This window comes from Ipomoea nil, unplaced genomic scaffold, assembly GCF_001879475.1.
Source record: "Ipomoea nil cultivar Tokyo-kokei standard unplaced genomic scaffold, Asagao_1.1 scaffold1317, whole genome shotgun sequence".
NCBI classification, from domain to species: Eukaryota; Viridiplantae; Streptophyta; class Magnoliopsida; order Solanales; family Convolvulaceae; genus Ipomoea; species Ipomoea nil.
The window spans coordinates 53,828-77,500 of record NW_017617745.1 but is presented as its reverse complement, the minus strand read 5'-3'; the positions used below and the strand labels follow the sequence as shown (position 1 = coordinate 77,500).

The 23,673-nt window shown below is 37.0% G+C and overlaps 2 protein-coding genes across 2 annotated transcripts; both read right to left on the bottom strand.

Moving 5' to 3' along the window:
- Positions 1-5,438: 5,438 nt before the first annotated feature.
- On the bottom strand, positions 5,439-6,431 carry LOC109185191. Its single transcript, XM_019335172.1, has 2 exons — positions 6,282-6,431; positions 5,439-6,194 (listed from the first exon to the last, which is right to left on the bottom strand). The coding sequence occupies exons 1-2, from the start codon at positions 6,429-6,431 to the stop codon at positions 5,439-5,441; spliced, it is 906 nt and encodes a 301-aa protein (XP_019190717.1).
- Positions 6,432-8,215: 1,784 nt separating this feature from the next.
- Positions 8,216-10,128, bottom strand: LOC109185147 (homeobox-leucine zipper protein HAT4). The gene is made up of 4 exons (XM_019335124.1): positions 9,789-10,128; positions 9,239-9,549; positions 9,070-9,149; positions 8,216-8,910 (listed from the first exon to the last, which is right to left on the bottom strand). The coding sequence occupies exons 1-4, from the start codon at positions 9,964-9,966 to the stop codon at positions 8,586-8,588; spliced, it is 894 nt and encodes a 297-aa protein (XP_019190669.1). The 5' UTR covers positions 9,967-10,128; the 3' UTR covers positions 8,216-8,585.
- Positions 10,129-23,673: the final 13,545 nt, after the last annotated feature.

Sequence of the window (23,673 nt, the reverse complement as noted above, 5' to 3'; positions counted from 1 at the left end):
AAGAGAAAGTATATATCTCCTTATATATTGAAAGTATATCACTCTACAGAGTATATTATTGTGGAAGATTATGAGAAAACCTATCTTGAAAAAACTACCATCTATATAGTTGAAAAGTTGTGGTGTAGTATTTGAAAATGTTATTTATCAAGTTTTGTTTGAGAAAGCAATATTATATTATCCTATAAAGTATACGTATATAAGTATATTTATATAGTTTTAGAAAAAATATGAGAGTAATTCGATAAGACTCTATTTTTCTTTCTACTCTTAAAAAACTGTGTATGTTTTAACTACGGAATCGTGTAGTTGGTTTTACTTGTTGGTTGATCCGTGATTGAAATAGTATTCTTTTGAAAGCTGTGTGAGTATCTCTTTTTGTGAGAAATTAAAACTCTTTATTCTTTCCAAATTGTAAAGTATTGGGGTAAATCTTTTGGAAGTTGTTTTGGAAATGTTTTTTTTAAGTCTTTGACTAGCATTTTGAGGTATGATCCTCACAAAGTATGAAAATCCATATTATTGAAGTATAACATATTTTCAAAATAAAAATGTATTTATTTTTTATAGAGCGGAGTAAGTCTTACTTAGCATTTTTTTATGCTAACTTTGTGTTTGTATATTTTTCATGACTTCTTGTTGGTTAGAGTAAGTAACTGCCAGTGAGAGCGCGATGTAGAAGCTTGCAGTCTTATTGTAGTAATCCTTGTAGATTTTATCCTCTTGGCTCTAGTAGTGTTATTGGGGATGTTTGTAGTTGTAGTTACCTTGTTATTGAGATTGTTAGTATTTGTATTTAACTATTTAAGGATGTTAAGTCTTTTGTTAACCTGTGCGTTTGGGCTTAGTTAGTCGCCCAAATGTGGCGGTAGCGGGTAAGGGATGTCAATTTAGTCCAAACCCGATGGGCCAACTCGATAAAATCGAAATCGACAGGGCTATGGCCCGAACGGGCTAGCCCGATAAAACACATTAGCCCGACGAGTCCGAAATCGATTAGCCCGATAGGACTAACCCGAAATTAAAAGGGCCAGCCCGATAACCCGAACTATTAAAAACTATTCTTTATTATAGAAGTGATGTGAAACCTAACATACATGGAATAATTATTATAATTAAAAATAAATAAACAAATATATAAATTAAAACTTGTATTGCAAGTTTGTTGTTAACTTTTGCAGTCCTTAGCTCACGGGGAACAGTAAAACAAAGAGTAGTATGGAGAAGATAAAGAACGGTGAGAAGAACAATTTGATTGCCTTTCAATCTCTAACTTCTGTACATGAATACAATAATATATAGAGTACAAATGTAACATTCTCATTAAGTACACAAACTATTTCAGTTGTTACAAATTATCATAATAATGTCCTTTAAGATTTGATTTATAACACTCCCCCTTGGACATTATTTTGCCATAATCATGCCTCGTTAAAAACTCGCTAGAAAAAACCCTGTGGGAAAAACCTAGTCGAGAAAAGAGTACACGATTTATGGATAATGCATGTGTTGCCTCGGTTGCCTCATTAAAAACCTTACACTGAGAAAACCCTGTGGGAAAAAACTCAGTTAAGGGAAAAAGAGTACAACCGTAAACTTTCTGGGTTTAGGTATAAATCATAAGAGTATATCTTGATCTTCTGGTTCAAAGTGAATGAGTTAATCTTCTGGACTAACAATGTCATTACTTTGAAGATGTTGTTGCTCCCCTTGAAGACAACAACCTTCCTAATCTACGCATACCAATTTTATATACATACTTTTCAAAAGTAGATGTAGGTAAGGACTTGGTGAATAAATCTGCTAGATTTTCACTTGATTGGATCTTTTGGACTCGTATTTCACCACTCTTCTGGAGTTCATGTGGATAAAAGAATTTTGGTGTAATATGTTTGGTGAGATTACCTTTAACATATCCATTACTCATTTGTGCAACACATGCTGCATTGTCCTCGAACAGGACAGTGGGGATCTTTCCATTATTCATTATTCCACACGAGTCTTGAATATTGTGTATTAGTGACCTCAACCATACACATTCTTTGGAGGTCTCGTATAAGGCAATAATCTCAGAGTGGTTTGAGGAGGTAGCTACTAATGTTTGTTTAACTGATTTCCATGAAATAGCAGTACCTCCAGAAAGAAACACATATCCAGTCTGAGATCTAGCATTATGCGAATCAGACATAAAGCCAGCATCCGCGTATCCCACTAATGTGGTGTCTTGGTCTCTCTTAAATAGAAGGTCAAGATCCTTTGTACCTTGTAAATATCTGAGGATATGTTTTATGTCATTCCAATGCCTTCTGGTTAGAGCAGCACTAAAACGAGCTAGCATGTTTACTGAAAATGCAATATCAGGTCTAGTGCAGTTGGCAAGATATAGAAGTGTTCCAATGGCACTTAAGTAAGGAACTTCTGGTCCCAGAATATCCTCATTACCTTCTTTAGGTCTGTACGGGTCCTTCTCAACTTCAAGTGATCAAACTACCATTGGAGTACTAAGTGGATGGGACTTATCCATGTAGAATTTCTCCAATAACTTGTCTGTGTATTTGGATTGATGTATGAATATCCCTTCAGGGAGGTGCTCGATCTGTAGGCCGAGACAGAACTTGGTTTCCCAAGTCTTTCATTTCGAATTCCTCTTTTAAGCACAAGCATGCCCTCTTGACATCCTTGCTTGTCCCTATGATGTTTATATCATCTACATAGATTGATATAATACAGAAACCATCAGTTGATTTCTTTGTATAGTAAAGATGCAAGGACTAATATCTTTATTTTTATATCCTTGTTTTAAGAGGAATTCACTCAATCGACAATACCACATTCTTCCTGATTGTTTTAAGCCATACAATGACTTTTGTAGCTTTACGCTGAACATAATTTTATTTGTATTTCCTTTACATAAAGGATTTTGGATGCGCTCAGGTACTTTCATATATATGTCAGCGTCTAGTGACCCATATAAATATGCGGTCACAACATCCATTAACTGCATTTCTAAATTCATTTTACTGCCAGCGATATTAGATAACGGAAAGATGTGCCATCTAAGACAGGAGAGTAAGTTTGTTCAAAATCTATTCTGGGTCTCTGTGAGAACCCTTGAGCTACCAGTCTCGCTTTGTATCTGACCACCTCATTTTGTTCGTTCCTCTTTCGTACAAATACCCATTTGGATCCTACTGGGATCACGCCTTTAGGGGTAAGTATAGGAGGACTAAACACTTTTCTTTTATTTAGCGAGTTGAGCTCAGCCTCAATTGCTTCTTTCCATTTCAACCAATCGGAGCGCTTACGGCACTCCATTATAGTTTTTGGTTCTGGATCCAGATTATTGAAAGAAATGTGAAGAGCAATTGTAGAGGCGAATTGGTCGTCGACGACTGTTACATTTCTATTAAGATTTTCTCCTGTTTCGAAAAAGTTTATGGAAGATTCTATATTTACTTCAACCAAATATTTCTCATTTGCTATCATATCTTGGTGAAGGTGTTCCATATTCCCAGTGTTAGATTTATTTGTAGCACGTGATTTACACTGGGTATTTCGTCTTCAGGACGATTTTGGAGTAACTGTGATTGTTTATTGTTTTTAATTTTCCGCGGATTTACATCTTTTGCACCAACTGGTCTTCCACGCTTCTGGCGTCGGATAGTGTCGGTTAGTATTTGGTCCTTTGGGGACAATTATCCTTGATGGAGCATTTTCTGTAGGAATATAGGATCTAGTTACTATTTTATAATCAGTAAACGCATCTAGCAGATTATTTGCTAGTTTTTGCAAATTTTTATTTTCTGAACTTCAAGTTCAGTTTGACTAGTACGTGGGTCAAGATATTGAAGATCTTTTTCATCCCATGAAATTTCGTGGCATTTTTTCAAAGTTGGGCTTTTCTCTCCCCCTAATGCCGGGAAATGATCTTCATCAAAAATGCAGTCAGCAAACCGTGCAGTAAACTGGTCTGCTGTCATAGGCTCGAGGTATTTAATGATAGAAGGGGATTCATACCCAACATAAATACCTAATCGACATTGCGAGCCCATTGAAGAACAATGCGGAGGTGGTATAGGTACGTAAACCGCACAGCCAAAGACACGCAAATGAGAAATGTCTGGCTCATTACCACGTACAAGTTGTAGAGGGGAATAATCGTGATATGCAGTTGGCCGGAGTTGAATTAGGTTTGCAACATGCAACACTGCGTGTCCCCAACAATTTAATGGCAGACTAGACCGTTGCAGTAATGGTCTAGCTATTAGTTTAATTCTTTTGATAAGAGATTCAGCTAAACCATTCTGGGTGTGGACGTATGGTACAGGATGTTCCACCTTAATTCCCATGGCCATACAATAATCGTCAAAAGCTGACGAAGTGCATTCACCAGCATTATCCATTCTTATGTTCTTAATAGGATAATCGGGAAATTGGGCATTCAACCTTATGATTTGGCTCATGAATTTTGCGAATGCCATATTTCGAGTGGACAACAAACACACATGTGTCCATCGGGTGGAAGCATCAATAAGGACCATAAAATATCGAAATGGTCCGGATGAAGGATTAATTGGTCCACAAATATCACCCTGTAGCCTCTGCAGGAAGACAGGTGACTCAAAATCAATCTTAGGACGCGAGGGACGAACAATAAGTTTTCCCTGTGCACATGGAGCACATGTGTAATCTTTTGTAGAAAGAATATTTGTCCTAAGAAGGTTATGTCCAGTTGAATTTGAAAGAATCCGGCCTATCATAGTTTGCCCAGGGTGACCTAAGCGGTCATGCCATAGACTGAAAGAATGTGTATCTTTAAACTTCACTACGAGTGCAACGCAGGAGTGCTGGGGCCTGATATATGAATAATACAGGTCTGAAGAAAAGGAAGGAAGTTCTTCAATTTCCTTTTTCTGGTTATTGATCGTTTTGGTCAAAATAAGGAATTCGGTATTGTTTTTAGTTTTAGTTTCTATGTGGAAACCGTTGGACCGAATATCCCCGAAACTGAGCAAAGTTCTTTTTGATTGAGGATATAGGAGGGTTGAATCAATGATCAACTTTGTTCCTTTAGGAATAATAAGTGAAGCTCTGCCAGAGCCCACAATAGGAATGTCATCATTCGCTATGGTTGAAAGGTTGCCTTTGTGTTCCTTGAACGTTTGAAAAAATCTCCGGTCTGTCAGAATAGTGTGCGTAGTCGCACAATCAACCAAGCATAGGGTTGATTCGTCTCCCATATCTCTAAAGAAAAGGAATGGGTATCAAGATAATGTCTAAGAAGGATCCATTGTATTTATTCAAATAGAACAAAAGTGTTCAAAGATAAAGGATCCATTATTCATATAGGACAAAAGAGTTCAAATATAAACATGCACGCAGGCATGAAGTAAAATGGATGTCCATAAGGGAAAGAGAGAGAAAAAAAAATAGGAGTATCACTCCCGATCTCCATAATCAGCTAGTTCATCACCTAGCAGGTCATCATTCCCTAAGATGAGGACATTTGCTTCAAGCAAAGATGATTGCCCAGAATCTTTCTTCTTTTGTCCTCCTTCCTGCTGGAGCATCTTTTGGTAAGTCTCGACCAGATGCTTAGGAGTCCTGCATGTCCTAGACCAATGTCCTTTGCAACCACATTTATAACATGGCTGCGACTGACCGGAGTTCTGTTGTGACTTGTTTGGTCTATTTCTTTGAGTTTGCTTGTTCTGAGGACAAGAGTCAATACCGCTAGCTCCCCCTTTACCACCTCGCTTTGGGCCCCTGCCACGACCTTTCCCCCTTCCCCGGCCCCGACCCCGCCGGTTGTTGCTCTGCTGGGCAACAGTGTGTGCTTCAGGCACAGGTGCAGCGCCAGTTGGACGCGCATTGCTATTTTGCATCAATAACTGGCTATGCTTTTCAGCCACCAGTAAATCCGTAATGAGCTCTGGATGCGTATCATATTTTGTATTCCTGTACTGCTTCTGGAGCACAAGGTCATTTGGATGGAACGTGGATAGAGTTTTTTCAATCAGATCCTCGTCCGTAATTGTTTGCTTACAAAGCTTCAATTGTGACACAATTTTGTGTAGGGCGGAGTTGTATTCAGTCACAGACTTAAAGTCTTGAAATCGGAGGTTAAGCCAATCATGTTGGGCCTGGGGGTGGACAAATGACGTCTGTTGGTCAAAGCGTGCCTTAAGAGATTTCTAGAGGACATAGGGGTCTTTTTCTGTTAAGTATTCATTCTTGAGGTCGTGGTTAAGATGGTGGCGGAGGAAAATGAGCGCTTTTGCCTTCTGGGCTGCAGTACTCGTAGATGTCTCTTCAATGGTGTCCAGCAGTTCTGTAGATTGGAGATATATCTCAACATCAAGTGCCCAAGTGAGGAAATTGCTTCCATCGAGGGCGAGTTCAGCAAATTCTCGTTTTGCGAGAGCAGCCATTTCTACAGAAAATATTTGAATGAGGACCATAAAAAATGGAATGTGTGGCCTAGTTTATTTCAATAAACAAAAGGCCCAAGGAACATATAATATAGCATGCCCAAAAAAAAATGGTCCAAATAAATTAGGGCTTGAATGAGAAAAAAAAAAAAAAAAAAAAAAAAAAAAACCCATGAATGATGGTGGTCCAAAATGAAAACAATGGTCCAAAAAGAAGATATGCAACAAAAGGAGGGCTTTAATAGAAAACCCTAGGCCATAAAGAGGAAAAAAAAAACGCTTCTGCGTTTATTAGGCTGAAGATGAGGCATTTATTTTATGCCAACTGTTTCAATTAAACCGAAGGGGAAAACGAAGAGGCCTCCAACCGTCGACCGCCATCACCGCAGCCACCATCTTCGCGAGCCACCGACGGTCGCCATTACCGCGGGAGGAAGTCGGTTGTCTCTGCCACCTCCAGCCACCGGTTTCTATCGCCGAGCAGCGTTGCCGCCGCTATCTCCGATCGTGCGAATCGTTGCCGATCGTCATCAACCAGCGTCGCCGCCACGTTCACCGGAGCGTGCTGATAACGTGTTGTATTGCAAGTTTGTTGTTAACTTTTGTAGACCTTAGCTCGCGGGGAATAGTAAAACAAAGAGCAGTATGGAGAAGATAAAGAACATTGAGAAGAACAATTTTATTGCCTTTCAATCTCTAACTTCTGTACATGAATACAATAATATATAGAGTACAAATGTAACCTTCTCATTAAGTACAAAAACTGTTTCAGCTGTTACAAATTATCATAATAATGTCCATTAAGATTTGATTTATAACAAAACTTAAGTTTTTAGTTTTTTAAAATTTAAAACTACATTAATCTAATATTTTGACTAAAAATTGATGAGGACGGGATTCTCCGTCCCCGCCAAATTCTTAGTGGGAACGTAGATGGGGACTATTTTTAATTTCCCGCTGAGGACAGAGACGGGGAGTATACTTTCCGGCCCCGTCCCGCCCCGTCACGTTGTCATCCCTACTCTAAATATGGGTACTCACTTTCAGTTTCTAATTTTAGTTCAAATGGTTCAACCCGCCCGATTAGCCCGACAACCCGAAGTTTAGTGTTAGGGCCAAATCGAACCCGAAATTAAAATATTAATAAACCGATTAGCCCGACAACCCGACAAGGCTAGCCTGAAACCGACTGGGCTGGCCCGATTGACATCCCTTTATAAACACCCCCTGATATTGGATTTTATTTTGCTTCTCTATCTGAATTATGTTATTTTTAAAGAAATAAATGTCCTTTGTTTTCAATATTTTGGTTTTTTAATTTGAGGTGTTACACCAACCTTCCACACTGTCGCTGTCAAGTTTCGAATATTAGTCTTTTCTCTCAAATATTGTATACTGAACTAGTGAGGTAAGCAAATGCGCGTAGTTTGCCTTTTTTTCTTAATTGTACTAGTGGTGTGCTACCCTCGAGCAATACCCTCGAGCAATATGGGCGTGCGTGTATTTATAAATAGGGCTATTAACCTTATGTTGTAATTGAATGTGCAACATTCTCCACACCCTCTTAACATAATATGCTATCTTCGAGCTTTACATTGGGCATTTCTATATATCTATAAATAACACTATTGACCTTATATTGTAATTCTGTGCACGATATTCTCCACACTCCTAACATAATAATAATAATAATAATAATAATAATAATAATCAGGCTTACAAATTGTAATGCCTCTCCTATAACTCCAATTATGTAGAAAAAAAAAAAAAAAAAAGAGGTAGGAATGAGAAGAGGCATAAATTGACATTATAACTAGTAGTTAATAAAAGAACAATTGGTAGCAACAATAATTTACATCTAAAGTTGTGTTTCCCTAACAGAACAACTCAGAGGGAAGCAGCAGCAAGTACTAACCCTAACTAGTCAATTTTGAGGGACAGATGGGTCAATATCCAGCAACAAAAGGGTTTTTGGTCAGACCCACCATATCCCAACTCCAACAACCATATCTTTCCACCTCTTTCCCACATTAAACGATATGGTACGCTATTACAATTTTTTTTTTTTTTAATTTTCTCGTAACACCCAGTTTTTCTTCTTTTTTTTATAAAAATAAGCTACGTGTAAAATGACGGAAACGCCCCTGGGAAAATTTAATTTGTTCTGGGGCGTAGACCGGCGGCGGGGTCGAACGGGCGGTGCGGCGCCCACAGGTTGAACGGCAGGGGCCTGGATTGGGCCGGAGCTGGTGCGGGCGCCACGGCGGCGGCGGCGGACGACGGCGGCGCGGCGACTCGCTCGCATGACGGACACATGGTGAGCGTTGTGGGCGGCGTCATTTGCATGTAGAACTGCGGCGAGAGCTTAAGGGCTCGGAGCTCTTGAACTTCCTTCTGTAATCGCCGGTTCTCCTCCGTCAGATTCTCGCAACATCTCTTCAAAAACTCGCAGTCTACTTCTGTTTGCTTCAATTTTGTTCTGCAAAATAAAGAATATTGAGATCTATTCGTTTCACTCTTATTCCACTCTTATTCCTAGTATGAGACAAAGAGTATTCTTAATTACACAATTTTATTTCTGGTAGTGGAATACCAGAAAAGCCCCTACAAGAACCGGGAAAATGAAAGTATCACTCACCTTGCCCTTCTGTTCTGAAACCACACCTCCACCTGCCTTGGCCGCAAGCCAAGCCTCTTCGCCAAAGCCAACTTTTGCTTCTGAAAACCAAAAAACCCGCCGGAAAATTAGTACGGTCACCGGAAAACCACCGCCGGCAATACAGATACGCATATGTTTGGGAGCTTACGGGATTGAGAGTGTTGTGTTCTTTGAAGCTCTCTTCGAGAATGGCGGACTGGTCTTTGGTTAGTCGGAGCTTCTTTCTTGAAGTTTCGGCGTCTTCCTCGTCGCTGATGCCCCGGGCGTCGTTTTCTTCTGGGTTCATCGTCATGCCTAATTCTCTCTCGCTCCTCTTGTTCCCGCTCACGCTCGAAATCGTGCTGTTCGGCGAGGAAACTCCGGCCTCCTCCTCCGCGTCGGTGGCCGCCGGCGCCCTGTTCACGTCTATCCCTTTCAACAACGTCCGAGGCTCCGCCCTGCATGTCTCCGAGTTCCGATCTGCACATAAATACACAAAACCTAATTAAGCTTTTTATCCACTGCAAAGCTTTCTCTTTTCTCTTTCAATACCCAATCAAAGTTGGGATCTTTTACGCCATTTCAGATCAGCAAAACAATACATATATACAGGCTCTTTAAAGAAAGATAAGGACAGGGAAAAAGTCACCATTTTCCCTTGTTTCCTTTTTAAATTTTCAAGAAACCAAAAAAAGTAAGATTTTGAGCAGATCTGAAACCTGAGGAAGGGAAAGATTCAGGCCCCCAGGGAGACTTGTGGAAGAGATTGAAAGGTGAAGGGTGAGAGGGCAAGGGATTATTGAGGTGAGGTAATGGCGTCGCAGAAGCAGAGTTTCTACTGATCTCCGGAAAGCTCAAGCTCAAACTCAACCCCAAATCTTCTTTTCCCACCATCATTTTGTTTTCTCAGAATACCACCAAAATCTCACTCAGCTTAAACTCCTGTGTAGCCTGGTTTCCTGGACTCTTCTTGAAAGACAGACACAGATGGTTGTAGCAGATGCAGAGGATATATGTGAAAATCTTGAAAACAGAAAGAGGAGGAGAGTTGAAGAGCAATGGAAGAAAGGTGGGGTGTTATATAGAAAGAAAGAGAAGGGGGGTCTTGGCCTGAGGTCAATCATGACAAGGAGTGTCAGGGGTACCAATAATCACAATCATAGCTTTTGCCTCCCCCCAAAAATAATATTTACTCCATTTACTCTCCCCTATTTTCCATGCTTCTTTTTGTTGTGGCCCCCACCCCCAACCCCATCCTTCCCCCCCCCCCCCGTCATTTTTATTTTTTAATATTTTAATACAACATTTCAAAAATAATATTTTAATATAACTATATAACATATTTCCCTGACAATTACTATGCAACATGATAATACCTCTGTTATCATTTTAAATAGGTCGTCACAGAATCAGAATATAATAAAATATAGAACATATACTACCTTATAAAAGAATCATGAGTGTTTCAAATATATATATATATATATATATATATATATATATATATATATATATATATATATATAAAGAGAGAGAGAGGCGCGTTCAGGTGATGAGAACTACTACCCATGAAAGAAGTAAGAACCTATCGTAGCGATCCAATTGTTCAAATTTAATGAATAAGATATAATTTTAGAAAATAACGTAGTGATATTTTTGTAAATAAATCGAACTTTGGTGTAAGTAACATGTGTTAAGAGTGAAAGTAATTGGTGCAAGATTAGGGTATAATATAAGCCATAGATCTGTCTTGATCCAATGCGTAAGATTAACCCTTTAAAAAAAAACGTTGTAAGCTTCAATATCTCTACACGATCATTCTCACTCCATTCTCCTTCAATCTCTCTGTCTAATCATTCTCAACACATTCTCCTTCAATCTATCTGCGCGATCATTCTCTCTCATTCAATTCTGTTGTGATTTTCATCATATTCCAAAATTCAATTCAATTCAATCCAATGATCTTATGCAAGTAAAAATTGTTTTGTATGGATGAGTCCAATGCCTATAGTGTTCATCAGGGATCCTAAGCTAATCAAGGAGGTTTTGAACAATATGCACTAAAAGAATGAACAATGTGCACTGGAAGAAGAGACAATGTGCACTGGAAGAAGAGAAAATGTGCATTGTAAGAATGACAAATATGCACTGGAAGAAGAAACGGTGTGCATTGGAAGGAGGAACAATGTGCACTAGAAGAAGGAACAATGAGCACTTGAAGAATGAACAATATGCACTTTAACCTTTAACACACACACACACATACATACATATATATATATATATATATATATATATATATATATATATATATATATATATATATATATATATATATATATATATGCACATGGAATATATTATATGTAATGTGTATCTTTCAATAAACTATAATGCTTAAAGGATAATATTTGGAGTTGGATCACAATACCAATTTCTAATGTAATTAAATGAAATTATAATTTGATAAATGTTTGGTTATTTGTGCCCAAGATGAACATTGGTTATTGGAAGGAAGGGAGGGGGTGAGGCAATGTGCACTGGAAGTTAGGGAGAAATATGCACTAAAAGAATGAACAATTTGGTGGAAAAAGGGACAATATACACTGGAAGAAGAGACACTATGCACTGGAAGGAGAAACTATGTGCACTGGAAAAATGAACAATGTGCACTGAAAGAAGAACAATGTGCACTAGAAGAATGAACAATGTGCACGGGAAGAAGGGACAATATGCACTGGAAATAAATTTAAAAAAAAATGACTTACATAAATTTACCACACAGGGTCCACGTGTTTTTCGAAATTTCCCTCATTCTGGGCAATTGATCTGAATTTAAATCAATTGTTAGATCTCACCACATTTTTCACCTAAGGGAAGCTTTTCACCGGATTCGTTAACTAGATGACAAAATTTGGAAAAATCAATACTCAAGGGACCACATATGGTCAAATTGAAAGTCGAAGATGAAATTTGTTAAAAGATCAATCAATGTTGAAAAAATCGCTAGGCACCCTCTAGGCGCCTGGGGACCGCCTAGGGCGCCTAGAGCGCCTAGGAGGCCGACCGTCTAGCGCTTAAGCGATGATTAATCGGCGCCTAAGCGTGATTTTTGCAACATTGAGATCAATAGTCAAAGGACCATTTATGGTCTAATTAAAAGTCAAAGAATAAATTTGTTAAAAGATCAATAGTCAAGGGACAAGTTTTATATGTTCAAACTTATAAAAAAATTCATGTAATAATTAAAATTGTAGTATAAAATTTTTATTAGATTTAAGCGTAATATTAATAATTAGAGTTTTGAGTTGGGTAGTATCCGCACCCGCAATTACAATGCAGTATCTATTCATAACTTTCTCAATCAGAATCAATATCGCCTCCACTAAAACAAGATCTCATAATCTCCATTATGAGGGAGCAACTTGGTGTCATTGAACTACAAATTCCTAGGCCATGACAAAAAGATGTGAAGTTTAGTTTGATCACGATATATTAACAGCCCAAATTAGACAATTAGTTGAGATTAAATTAGAATTGAAAAGAGGGGGTGAATCTAGGCATTAAAAAGTCACACGCCCACGCTGCATCATAACTGTGGAAAATGCTTCTTTCTTTAAAAATATATATTTTAATTATAGTTTGCAGCTTAATCGGCTTACAAAGCCACATGACTGACTTTATATGTGAGCTGCAGCCTGCATGAAGTGTTGGGCTACTCATGCCTTGCTTTGACTGTTGACTGTCCACCAAGTAAACTTTTTCTTTTCTTCTTGTTTTTTTTTTTTTTTTATTTTTATAATATTGCTTTTTTCTTTTTTGTGAAAAGTTCTTTTGGTGAAATTTCCCTTTTTTACTTTCTTCCTTTCCTCCCATCATTTCCCAATCCAAATATATATATATATATATATATGAGTAAAAACTTAATCTTGAGGTATCCAAGAAAATTTCTTAACTAATTAAAAAATTAAACTGTGTTTATTTTAATTCTTTAATTTTCCTTGAAAAATTGAAACCAGATCAAACTTAAAACATTTTAAATAAGGGTTACTGTCGGGTTTCACTCGACCACATTGTCTTGGACGTAAAGTCATAGTATATATTAAGTGAAATTTGAAATATTTAGAGATAAAGGGAATAATATATGTATTTGCTGAGATTTCCTTATCTTGTATGTATGTATGTAGAAAAATTGAATGGCATATGAGAGATGAGGAGTCATTGTTAAACAGCAAATTAAAATGCAAGTTAAACAAACATCCATAATGTTAAATGGGGAAGTTAAAAAAAAGTGTGAAGTCAAATCAAGAGGCACATCACATATGCATCAAAATGAAACTGTCAAGGGCACAAAAAAGCTGAGGGACCCACACCCCAACACACATACACAACACAAAAAAAAAAAAAAAAAAAAAAAAAAAAAAAAAAACCTCAATCTTAGAAAATCTTCATTGAACAACCAATAATGCAGCAGGTGATTGAGGTCCCACCCCTCCCTATCTCCAGTATGCCATCACATTGGTCTGGTGCATAGGAAATATATTGGAGTAAGTCAAGTCTATCACTTCAATTCAAGTTCCATTACCTTTTTTCTTTTGTGTGAGCACTGAGCACAAATTTCCTTATTCAGCCCATATTAAAATTTAGCCCTCAAATTTAACATAAACATATTTTAAGTTTAATTGAGGGTAAACAAGTAAATAAGAAAATTAGTTTATTTCTGAGCTCAAGAATAGGTTAATATCAAGGATGGTCTAGTAATAGCTATTTCACTTCTAAGGGAATAGTTCATTTCCGGAAACATTGTTCCTGGAATAAAAACCATTACTAAATAATGGAATAGACATATTTCTAGGATGCTACTCCATCGCAGGCCTATTCCGTGAACCAAACATGCTGTAATTATATATTCCTTTTCACCATATCAATGTGGCAAGGAGAAAAGGGTCAAATAAACTCTTAAACGTTTTTCAAAATGGCAATTAGACCCTTGAACTTTACAAAAGTTCAATTACACACTCGAACTTGTGAAAATGAGTCAAATAAATCTAATTTACCAGTAACCAACAGGTTATCCGTAAATTATTGATGTTGACCGTCGTTAATTACTGTTCACCACCGTTCAAAAAAAAAAAATCCCGGCGACTATTTCTACCGAAGAAGACATCTCCAATGGAGAAGGGTCGTCCTCTCCAATGGAGAAGGCGACCAGATCTGGTAGCCTTCTCCATTAGAGAGGACAACCTGCTGGTCGACTTCTCCGGTTGAGACCATCTTTTTTTTTAAAAAAAAATTGTACTTCTCAAAATTTTTATTCGCCGGAATGTTGCCGAAATCTTGAATGACTGGTCATTCGAGGTGAATAACTGGCTATTGGGGTTATATGCCTCAAAATGACAAGTTCGCGTGTGTAATTGCGCTTTTGTAAAGTTCAAGGGCCTAATTACCCTTTTGAAGAATGTTTAAGGGTCTATTTGACCATTTTCTCATGTAGCGAGAGCTGATATGCAAGGTTGCAAAAATCGCTAGGCGCCCTCTAGGCGCCTGGGGACCGCCTATGGCACCTAGAGCGCCTAGGCGGGCGCCTAGAGCGATTAATCGACGCCTAGAGCGCCTAGGCGGGCGCCTAGGGTGCCTAGGTGGTCGACCGCCTAGCGCCTAGGCGCGATTTTTGCAACACTGCTGATATGTTATGTCTTCATGTGAGCTTTGTAAAAGTATATACATCGATATTTTAAGTTTGAAATAAAAGTTGAAAGTAGAGAATAAGAGTACATTATCATGACTAATCATATTCTTTGAGTTAGTCACTATAAACAAAATCAAAATTATCAAGAAAAAAGATTTGTAAGTAAATTAAATAACTGATATTTGTAGATATAGCGAAAAGATTTATGTTGGTAACCACTAAAATTCGTATGTATTTAAGATGTAGTTATTTAATCTGTTACTAAATATTTTGGTTTTTTACTATTTTATTGTAATGGACTTCAATAGTGACAAAGCACTCCCTCACAATTAAGGTGGAAGAATTTCGTGCAGTCTCATCTACACTCCCACGAGTAATTCCCATGCATTTCTATTTATATAAGGGAAAATGGTCAAATAGGCTCTCAAACTTTAACTAAAAAGTCAATTAGCTAGTCCCTTCAACTTTTTAAACGTGCAATTACACTCATGAACAATGCATTTTTGATGCAATGAAGCCCAAATACAGGTAAATGACATGCTATCACAGGTCATTGGAGATCCGATCCGACCACCTTCCGACGTTTATTTTTGGTAAAAAAGTGACTAGTGACAGATGAATGGAATGGTCGCCGGTCACGTAGAAGGTGACCCAAATATGGGTTTCCTTCTCCAGTTGAGAAGGTGACCACTGGTTGTCTTCTCCGCGGTCGACGATCACTTTTTTGCCTGAAAATATCGTTGGAAGCCTGAAAAGTGGCCGATCTTCAATGACCTATGATAACAAGTCATTTACCTGTATTTGAACTTCATTGCATCAAAATGCATTGTTCATGAGTGTAATTGAACCTTTAGAAGGTTAAAGAGGCTAATTGACTTTTTAGTTAAGTTTGAGGGCATATTTAACAATTTTCCCTTTATATAATGCATCATAAAAATTAGACATCATTAAAGTTTTTTTTTTTTTCTTGAAGTGTAGATAAGCACAAGGCCTTTAAATCATGATTTAAGTGGAAAAGTTTGAATTTGGTTTGTATTGCGCATTTCAAAAGAAAATCTAGTTGTACATGATAATATTTTTACTGACACTAATAAAACAAGATACATTAATAAATATAATACACATAATTGTATTATATATTATTTACATTATAAAAGTTTTTGGTTTTATGTGGTTAACTCATAATAATGTGATTAGATATAATTGATTAACAGTAAAGTTCATATGAAACACAAGGGTAGTAGGTATTATAAATGACACCAAATAATACAAGGGTTGATGTGACGAAAATTAATGGTACAAGTACATATTCAGGCTAGGATTTCATCAGAGTAATATGACCTAAACCTAACTATACCCAAATAATTTATCGGTCGGTCCAGAATAGACCCGGTTTTCCGGTAGATAAATGCATTTCTGGACAACCATCAAATCAAATTATGGGTGGACTTGGGGGGGAACTATTGGAGTATAATATATGATTGGAACTCCCCCAGGCCCCACACTTTGTGGGTCCCACTGCACCATCTCCCATTCTACCCTACCCCTACCCCTACCCCCTTATCGTGTTCGTGAAGTGGGGGGTGGGGTGGCAGATATGATGAATCTCTCCTAGTTATTGCGACTAGAAATTGGAAAGACGGGACAATGCATGTCACTTTCCTAGCCTTTTTTTTTTTTTCTCGTGTATTTACTTTGAAAAATATTACTTCTACTCTTACTCTTCACAAAATTTCAATATTAAGGGGGTGTTTGGTTGGATGGAAAACATTTTCCATGGAAAATGTTTTCCTAAAAGTGAAGGAAAATGATGTTTTATGTTGTTTGGTTGGATGGAAAACAAATTCCATTGGAAAAAGTTTTCCTTGAGAATGAGAAAAACAAATTCCTAACCTATCCTAGGTATTTTGTTTTCCATGGAAAAGGTTTTCCATGGAAAACCAATATGACAATTTTAGCCTCACCATTATTTATTAATTGCTCTTATTATTATTATATTATTATTGTTGTGTAGGGTTATATTTGTCATTATATCCATTATTTCTTACCATTCCAAACTCAACCAAACAATGAAATTCATATTCCCAGTAATTTATTTTCCACCAACCAAACAATGGAATCTATTTTCTTGGAATTTATTTTCCATGGAATTTCAATTCCATTTCCCTTCAAATATTTTCCAGCAAACCAAACGAGCTTGTATCTAAAAAATAAAAAATAATTAACCATTTATTGTCACATCAGACCGTAAAAATTAGAAAGTAGAAATAGACGGTTCATATAGTAGAACTCATTTTTTTTGGTTATAGCAAGATTTTGTCAAATTTTTTCATGCCACATAGGAAAAAGAGAGAAAAGAAAAAGAAAATAGTATGGTCAGAAAAATATAATACAAGAAATTTTAACGTGTCCATATTGCACGTGCACGTTGGGTGCGATTTGCCTTTGCTTTCTCTAAAAATGTGGACTCTCAATCTACACTGAGTTCAAACCTGAGACTTCTCATTTGAGGAGGCACAATTATGCCGCTCGACCACAAAGCTTTTGGCAGAATAAGTAGATAGTAAAGAAGGATATAGATCATTCTGTTAGGACTACTATTATTGATTGATTGATGGGATAATAATGAAAGTCGTAATTATTGGAACAATTGCAATTTTATTCATGAATTATTAGGCCACGATAATGATTCCAGTTTGGTTATTTATAGTACAGGAATTTCATTTAATGTTGTGCGCGTTGTTACGTGAATCATAATATATATATATATATATATATATATATATATATATATATATATATATATATATTTCAAATGTGTCCTTAGATACGACATAATTTCAGAATACACCAACAGTGTAAGGGAAACACACCACAATAAAATGTAAAAAAATATCAAAAAATACACAACAGACCCAAAAAATACACCATATAATTCACCACACCTCAATGGTGTATTTGCGAACACTGTATGGTGTTTTTACTCACACCTAATGGTGTCTTTTTGGTAATGCGTACCTAATTTGTGTGTGTTTTTGTGGTACATTTTCCTAATGTTGATGGTGTATATTTGTTGAACTATTGGTGACGCCGCACCTAAGGACGTTGCCGCATGCACTTGAACCTTACTCTCTCTCTCTCTCTCTCTCTCTCTCTATCTCTATATATATATATATATATATATATATATATATATATATATATATATATATATATATATGAAAAAGTTCATGTAACAATCCTAAATTCTGAGATATTTAAAATTTATAAAATAAAGAAAAAACCATTGATTGAATCCCAAACAATGCATAAAGCTAATCATAAGTGTCGGGGTGCTATGCCACACCTAGGTTTGAGAGCCCAGGTGCACAGGCTAACTAAGCATAATAAATCCTTAATTTAATACTCAAATACAATCCCAATGCACGCAGGCCAACTACTAACCTAAGGCTAATCAAGCTAAGTCCAAGGCTCTGACTAGCGCGCTCCGAAGCTAATGCTCATCACCTGAAAAACATTCGGTGTAACAACCGTCAGTGAATAATGCTGGTAACCCACTCCAACGCGTTAAGTACAATATAGGTAGATATAAGAAACTCATTTTGAAACGGGAATACATATATACTTACGAGACTCTAATTTAAATCCAATATCAAGACTCAAGACATATTTAACAGACTCAACATTATAGAATAATCATACAAACTAACAGACATCCAAATGCACACACAACAAGACGGGATAGGCAGACAAGCACACGAATAACAAGTAGAGGCAACGAAGGCACTCAATATAATCAATTAGCAAGCAGTCAACAAAGCACACAATTCATCCTCTAACCTTATACCAAGTTCCAACCTTGTAGCTCCCCTCCGTCCTTATATCAATTCCAACCTATACCTCTAGGCCACCCTTATATCACCACCCCTTATGCCTCCGGACAACTACATGCCCCCACCGATAAACCACCTATCAACCACCAACATATCAAGATGGTGCCGCAGTGCCATTTAATGATCCGCACCTCTAGTGCCAATATAAAGGGGTTAGCGCATATAGCTCTAACATGACACAACATCACTTATAACCTGACACATGCTCAACGACAAGCTAGTCGAAGGGTGGGTGTGTGCCTTCAGCACAGTCACTGCTATGGCCTGTACCTTTAGTACAATGACTGGGTACAAGTGGTGCCAACCGCCAACAATTCATTTCCACCAATCACAATCACAACCTCAACATCATTATCATCATCAGTCACACTGGCTATTGCGCAATGACCTCGATACTCATCACCATTCAATCAATCAACACATAATCACACAACAATCAAGGCAAAACAACAACGACACGTATTACACATAAATTCCTAAAATGATACCTAAAACACCAAACGAAACACATACACGACAAACGGGGTACAACGGGACACGGGGAAACACCAAACGGGAAAAAAAATACCACGAACCACACACCTTTTTTCAGCGAGTGGAGGACCACCCGCCGGCGGCGGTTCACAATCCAGCGGGTGCTCGGCGGAAATCGGGTAAGGGGGCAGCGGGTAGGTGGCGGGCACCCCTGCGCACTACCCCCCACTGACTCACAGGCAACTTTTGGTCCCGGGATCACTCGTGGAACCCGAAATCATGTCCAAACACATTCAAACACATAATGACAACACTACGTATTCAATAAAAAAAATTAACGGGGTTAAACCAAGAATTACACTGAATACGTTCTAACACGATTCCTAAACATGCCAAGACTCCACTATAATCAAATAACAGTTCAGGAGCATCCGGAACCACAAGAATATCAAGACATCTATATGCAAAGTCCTAAACACAAGTCCTAGGCTAGACTCAACACCCGATCATGCATAATCCCACCCAAATATTCCCCAAACATCATAATACGAGTTTCACGATATAACCCTAGGGCTCTAGACATAATCAAAATACAAGATCATTCATATAATCAATCATAGTATCAAGAACATCAATATTATCACATAAACACAATATAGACCCTAAGCAAGGCTCTATCAAGACTCAATCACAGAATTACACATACGATTATCAAAGGAGCCAATGAATAAGATATAGCAAGGAAAATAGGTTTTTTCGAGACATGGGTTACCTCTTAGCCCTAATCAATATCCTTGGTTACTAAGGTTCTTCTCTAAGATATTCTTCCCGTGGATTCCCCTGCGTTTGGTGGCAGGGGGATTCCTCTGTAGGTTTCTCTCTGGGAATATCTTGTGTGGTAGAATTAACTGTGGTAGGGTTTTTAAATGCTTCCTAAGTCTTTATATATAGATTCAGGAGTCCTAACTAAGGTCTTAATGGTAAGGGTCCACTTATCCTATTCCTTATAGGATTAAGGACTTGGTTAAGGATAAGGGTCCATGGTCCATTGTGTACTATGCTGATCAATTGATGGGAATTCTAGTCTAATTAAATCATTCTTAGTTATATGGTAACGAGATTAATTAAATAATTAATCCGGATACAGAGGCCATAATACGGGGTGTTACAGTTCAAATGCGGCGAGACCCTCCCGTGCAGTGGTTTCCAGAATACACCAATAGTGTTAACAATATGCACCAATAGTGTAAGAAAAATACACAACAATGAAATGCAAAGTTACACCAAAAAATACACAACACACCCAAAAAATACACCATATACCTCCATACTAGAAATGGTGTATTTCTGAACACTGTGTGATGCTTTTAGTCATATCTAATGGTATGTTGTTGGTAATTTGTGTGTGATTTTGTAGTGCATTTCATAACATTGATGCTGTGTATTTTGCTTAACTATTGGTGTATTCTGATAACCGCCGCACGATCGCACTGGAGAGTCTCGCCGCACAGGAACTCGAATATTTATATATATATATATATATATATATATATATATATATATATATATATATATATATATATATATATATATATATATATATATATATATATAGTCGAGTACCAGTGCGGCGAAACCGTATCAAGGATCCTTATTCGTGAGATGGGTCGGGTCCATTCAAATCAACATGAAAATGTCATACTTATATGCGCAAATGTCATACTTGCTCAAATGTAATACTAATCAGAAATAAAATTTTTGTTTATAAGGAAAAATATAATACTTTTACATTTTGATGTAAAAGTATTATATTTTCCATCAAAAGTATTACATTTTTCATAATAAGTAATGTTGGCAAGTGACCTTTACTTATAAGGGAAAATATAATATTTTTGAGGAAAAATGTAATACTTTTAAATCAAAATGAAAAAGTATTACATTTTTATCTTGACCCAACTCGTCTCATGGTGAGACGGTTTCAAACAAGTTTTTGTCTCTCTCTCTCTCTCTCTCTCTATATATATATATATATATATATATATATATATATATATATATATATATATATATATATATATATATATATATATATATATATATATATATATATATATATATATATATATAGGTTCGAATGTAGTTGGTGCGCCCATGTGCGGTTGTGCGGTTAAATCTGAGCTATTGATCTTGCTTAAATCAACGTCTAGGATTACCAAAATTTTTATAAAAAAAAAAAAAAACGCAATGGCAATTTGGTAATGTTTGCATCTAGGTCAAATTTAAGGTGCGTGGTTTTTTTACTTAATGTGAGTATTTGTTGAAACTTATGGTGCATGGTTTTCCTTCTTAAAGTCCATGGTTTTTGTGCTTAAGGTTCGTGGGTTTTGTGCTTAAGGTATGTGGATTTTGTGCTTAAGGTGCGTGAGTTTTGTGCTTAATCTGAGTAGTTGTTGAATCTTAAGGTGCGTGATTTTCCTTCTTAAGGTGCGTTGTTTTCCTTCTTAAGATGCGTGATTTGTATGCTTAAGGTGCGTCAGTTGTGTCAAACTTAAGGTGAGTCATTTTAAAACCTTAGGTACGTGGTTTGTGTTCTTAAGGTGCTTCGTTGTATGGTTAAGGTGCATGGTTTGTATACTTTAAGCTGCGTGATTTGTGTTTTTAAGGTGCTTTGTTTGTGTGCTTAAGGTGCGTGATTTGTGTACTTAAGGTGCACCATTTTAATGCTTAAGGTGCGTCAACCGTACAACCGCACTTAAACCCTTCCATACATATATATATATATATATATATATATATATATATATATATATATATATATATATATATATATATATATATATATATATATATATATATATATATATATATATGTATATATAGTGAAAGGTTCCTGTGCGGTTGAATACTTCCCGTGCGGTTGATTAATGTGCGTGAGATTTGTACTCAATGTGCGTGAGTATCGTGTTTAATGTGCGTGAATGTGTAATGTTAATATGCATGAGTTTTGTATTTAAGGTGTGCGAGTCTTGTTCCTAAGGTGCGTGAGTTGTTTGCTTAATGTACGTGATTGTGTTCTTTATCCACTGCTGTGAAAATTATGTGCATCCACTGCTGCATTTTCTTTTTGTTTTTGTTTCGAAGTGGTGGAGGAATGAATTTTGTCTTGTTTTGCTTTGCATACTAAGGGGCTGCTAATGAGAGCGAAGCTGCTAATGAGCTCGTAATTTTCTGTTCTGCTTCCTTATGAGCTCGTAATTCTGAACTACTCACGCACATTAAGTACAAATATCAGGCACATTAAACACAAGACTCAGACACATTAAGTACAAAACTCACGCACATTAACATTACACACTCACGCACATTAAGTACAAAGCTCGGGCACATTAAGCACAAGACTCACACACATTAAGTACAAAGCTCACGCACATTAATCAACCGCACGGGAAGCAACAAATGCACCTGATCCATTCCCTATATATATATATATATATCTGTGTGTGTGTGTGTGTACACACACACACACACACACACACACACACACACACACACACATATATATATATATATATATATATATATATATATATATATATATATATATATATATATATATATATATACATATATGTTCAGGTTCAGGTGCATTTAAGTGTTTCCCATGCGGTTGTGCGGGTGATTAATATGCGCGAGTTTTGTACTTAATGTGCGTGAGTCTTGTGCTTAATGTTCGTGGGATTTGTGCTTAATGTGCATGAGTGTGTAATGTTTAATGTGAGTGAGTTTTATACTTAATGCGCGTGAGTCTTGTGCGTAATGTGCATGAGTTTTGTGCTTAATGTGCGTGAGTGTGTACTTAATGTGAGTTGTTGTTGAAACTTTAAAGTGCATGAATTTTATGCTTAATGTGCGTGAGTTTTGTGCTTAATGTGCGTGAGTCGTGTGCTTAAGGTGCGTGACTTTTGTACTTAATGTGCGTGACTGTGTACGTACTTAATGTGAGTTGTTTTTAAAACTTAAGGTCCGTGTGTTTTTGTGCTTAACATGCGTGAGGCTTGTGCTTAACATGCGTGAAACTTGTACTTAACATACGTGAGGCTTGTGCTTAATATGCGTGGGGTTGTGTTCTGGAGGTGTTTTGTTTGTGTGCTCAATGTGCGTATGTTATGTACTTTAAGTGCGTCAGATTAATGCTTAACATGCGTCCACCCGCACAACTGCACGGGAAGCCTCAAATGCACCTGATCCCTTCCCTATAGGGGGGCTTCAAGTAAGAACCACTGCTTAGGTAAGAACATAAGAACTAATCCAAGCCTTTGAATTTAATCCAATCAATGGTTAAGATTAGGTAATCACTTATAAGGAGGTCATTAAAATAAATATTAAAAAGGATACAAGAGTAATTTCGACCAACCAACAATTATAAATTAATATTATATTTGAATTGATTCCAATAATTTAGGAAAAGAAGATGATGAAGGACTCCACTTGAACTGCAATCCTGCGATCGTCTAATCTGCTCCAAGATCCTATACTGGCCAGCATATG

What these genes read in the sequence shown, in the direction of transcription:
- LOC109185147 (XM_019335124.1), bottom strand. Translation starts at nt 9,966, where the DNA reads ATGATGGTGGGAAAAGAAGATTTGGGGTTGAGTTTGAGCTTGAGCTTT. An exon ending in AACACAACACTCTCAATCCC is followed by an intron (nt 9,150 to 9,238) that starts GTAAGCTCCCAA and finishes TTTGGTTTTCAG; the next exon opens with AAGCAAAAGTTGGCTTTGGC. An exon ending in TTTCAGAACAGAAGGGCAAG is followed by an intron (nt 8,911 to 9,069) that starts GTGAGTGATACT and finishes TTTATTTTGCAG; the next exon opens with AACAAAATTGAAGCAAACAG.
- LOC109185191 (XM_019335172.1), bottom strand. Translation starts at nt 6,431, where the DNA reads ATGGCTGCTCTCGCAAAACGAGAATTTGCTGAACTCGCCCTCGATGGA. An exon ending in CGAGTACTGCAGCCCAGAAG is followed by an intron (nt 6,195 to 6,281) that starts GCAAAAGCGCTC and finishes TATGTCCTCTAG; the next exon opens with AAATCTCTTAAGGCACGCTT.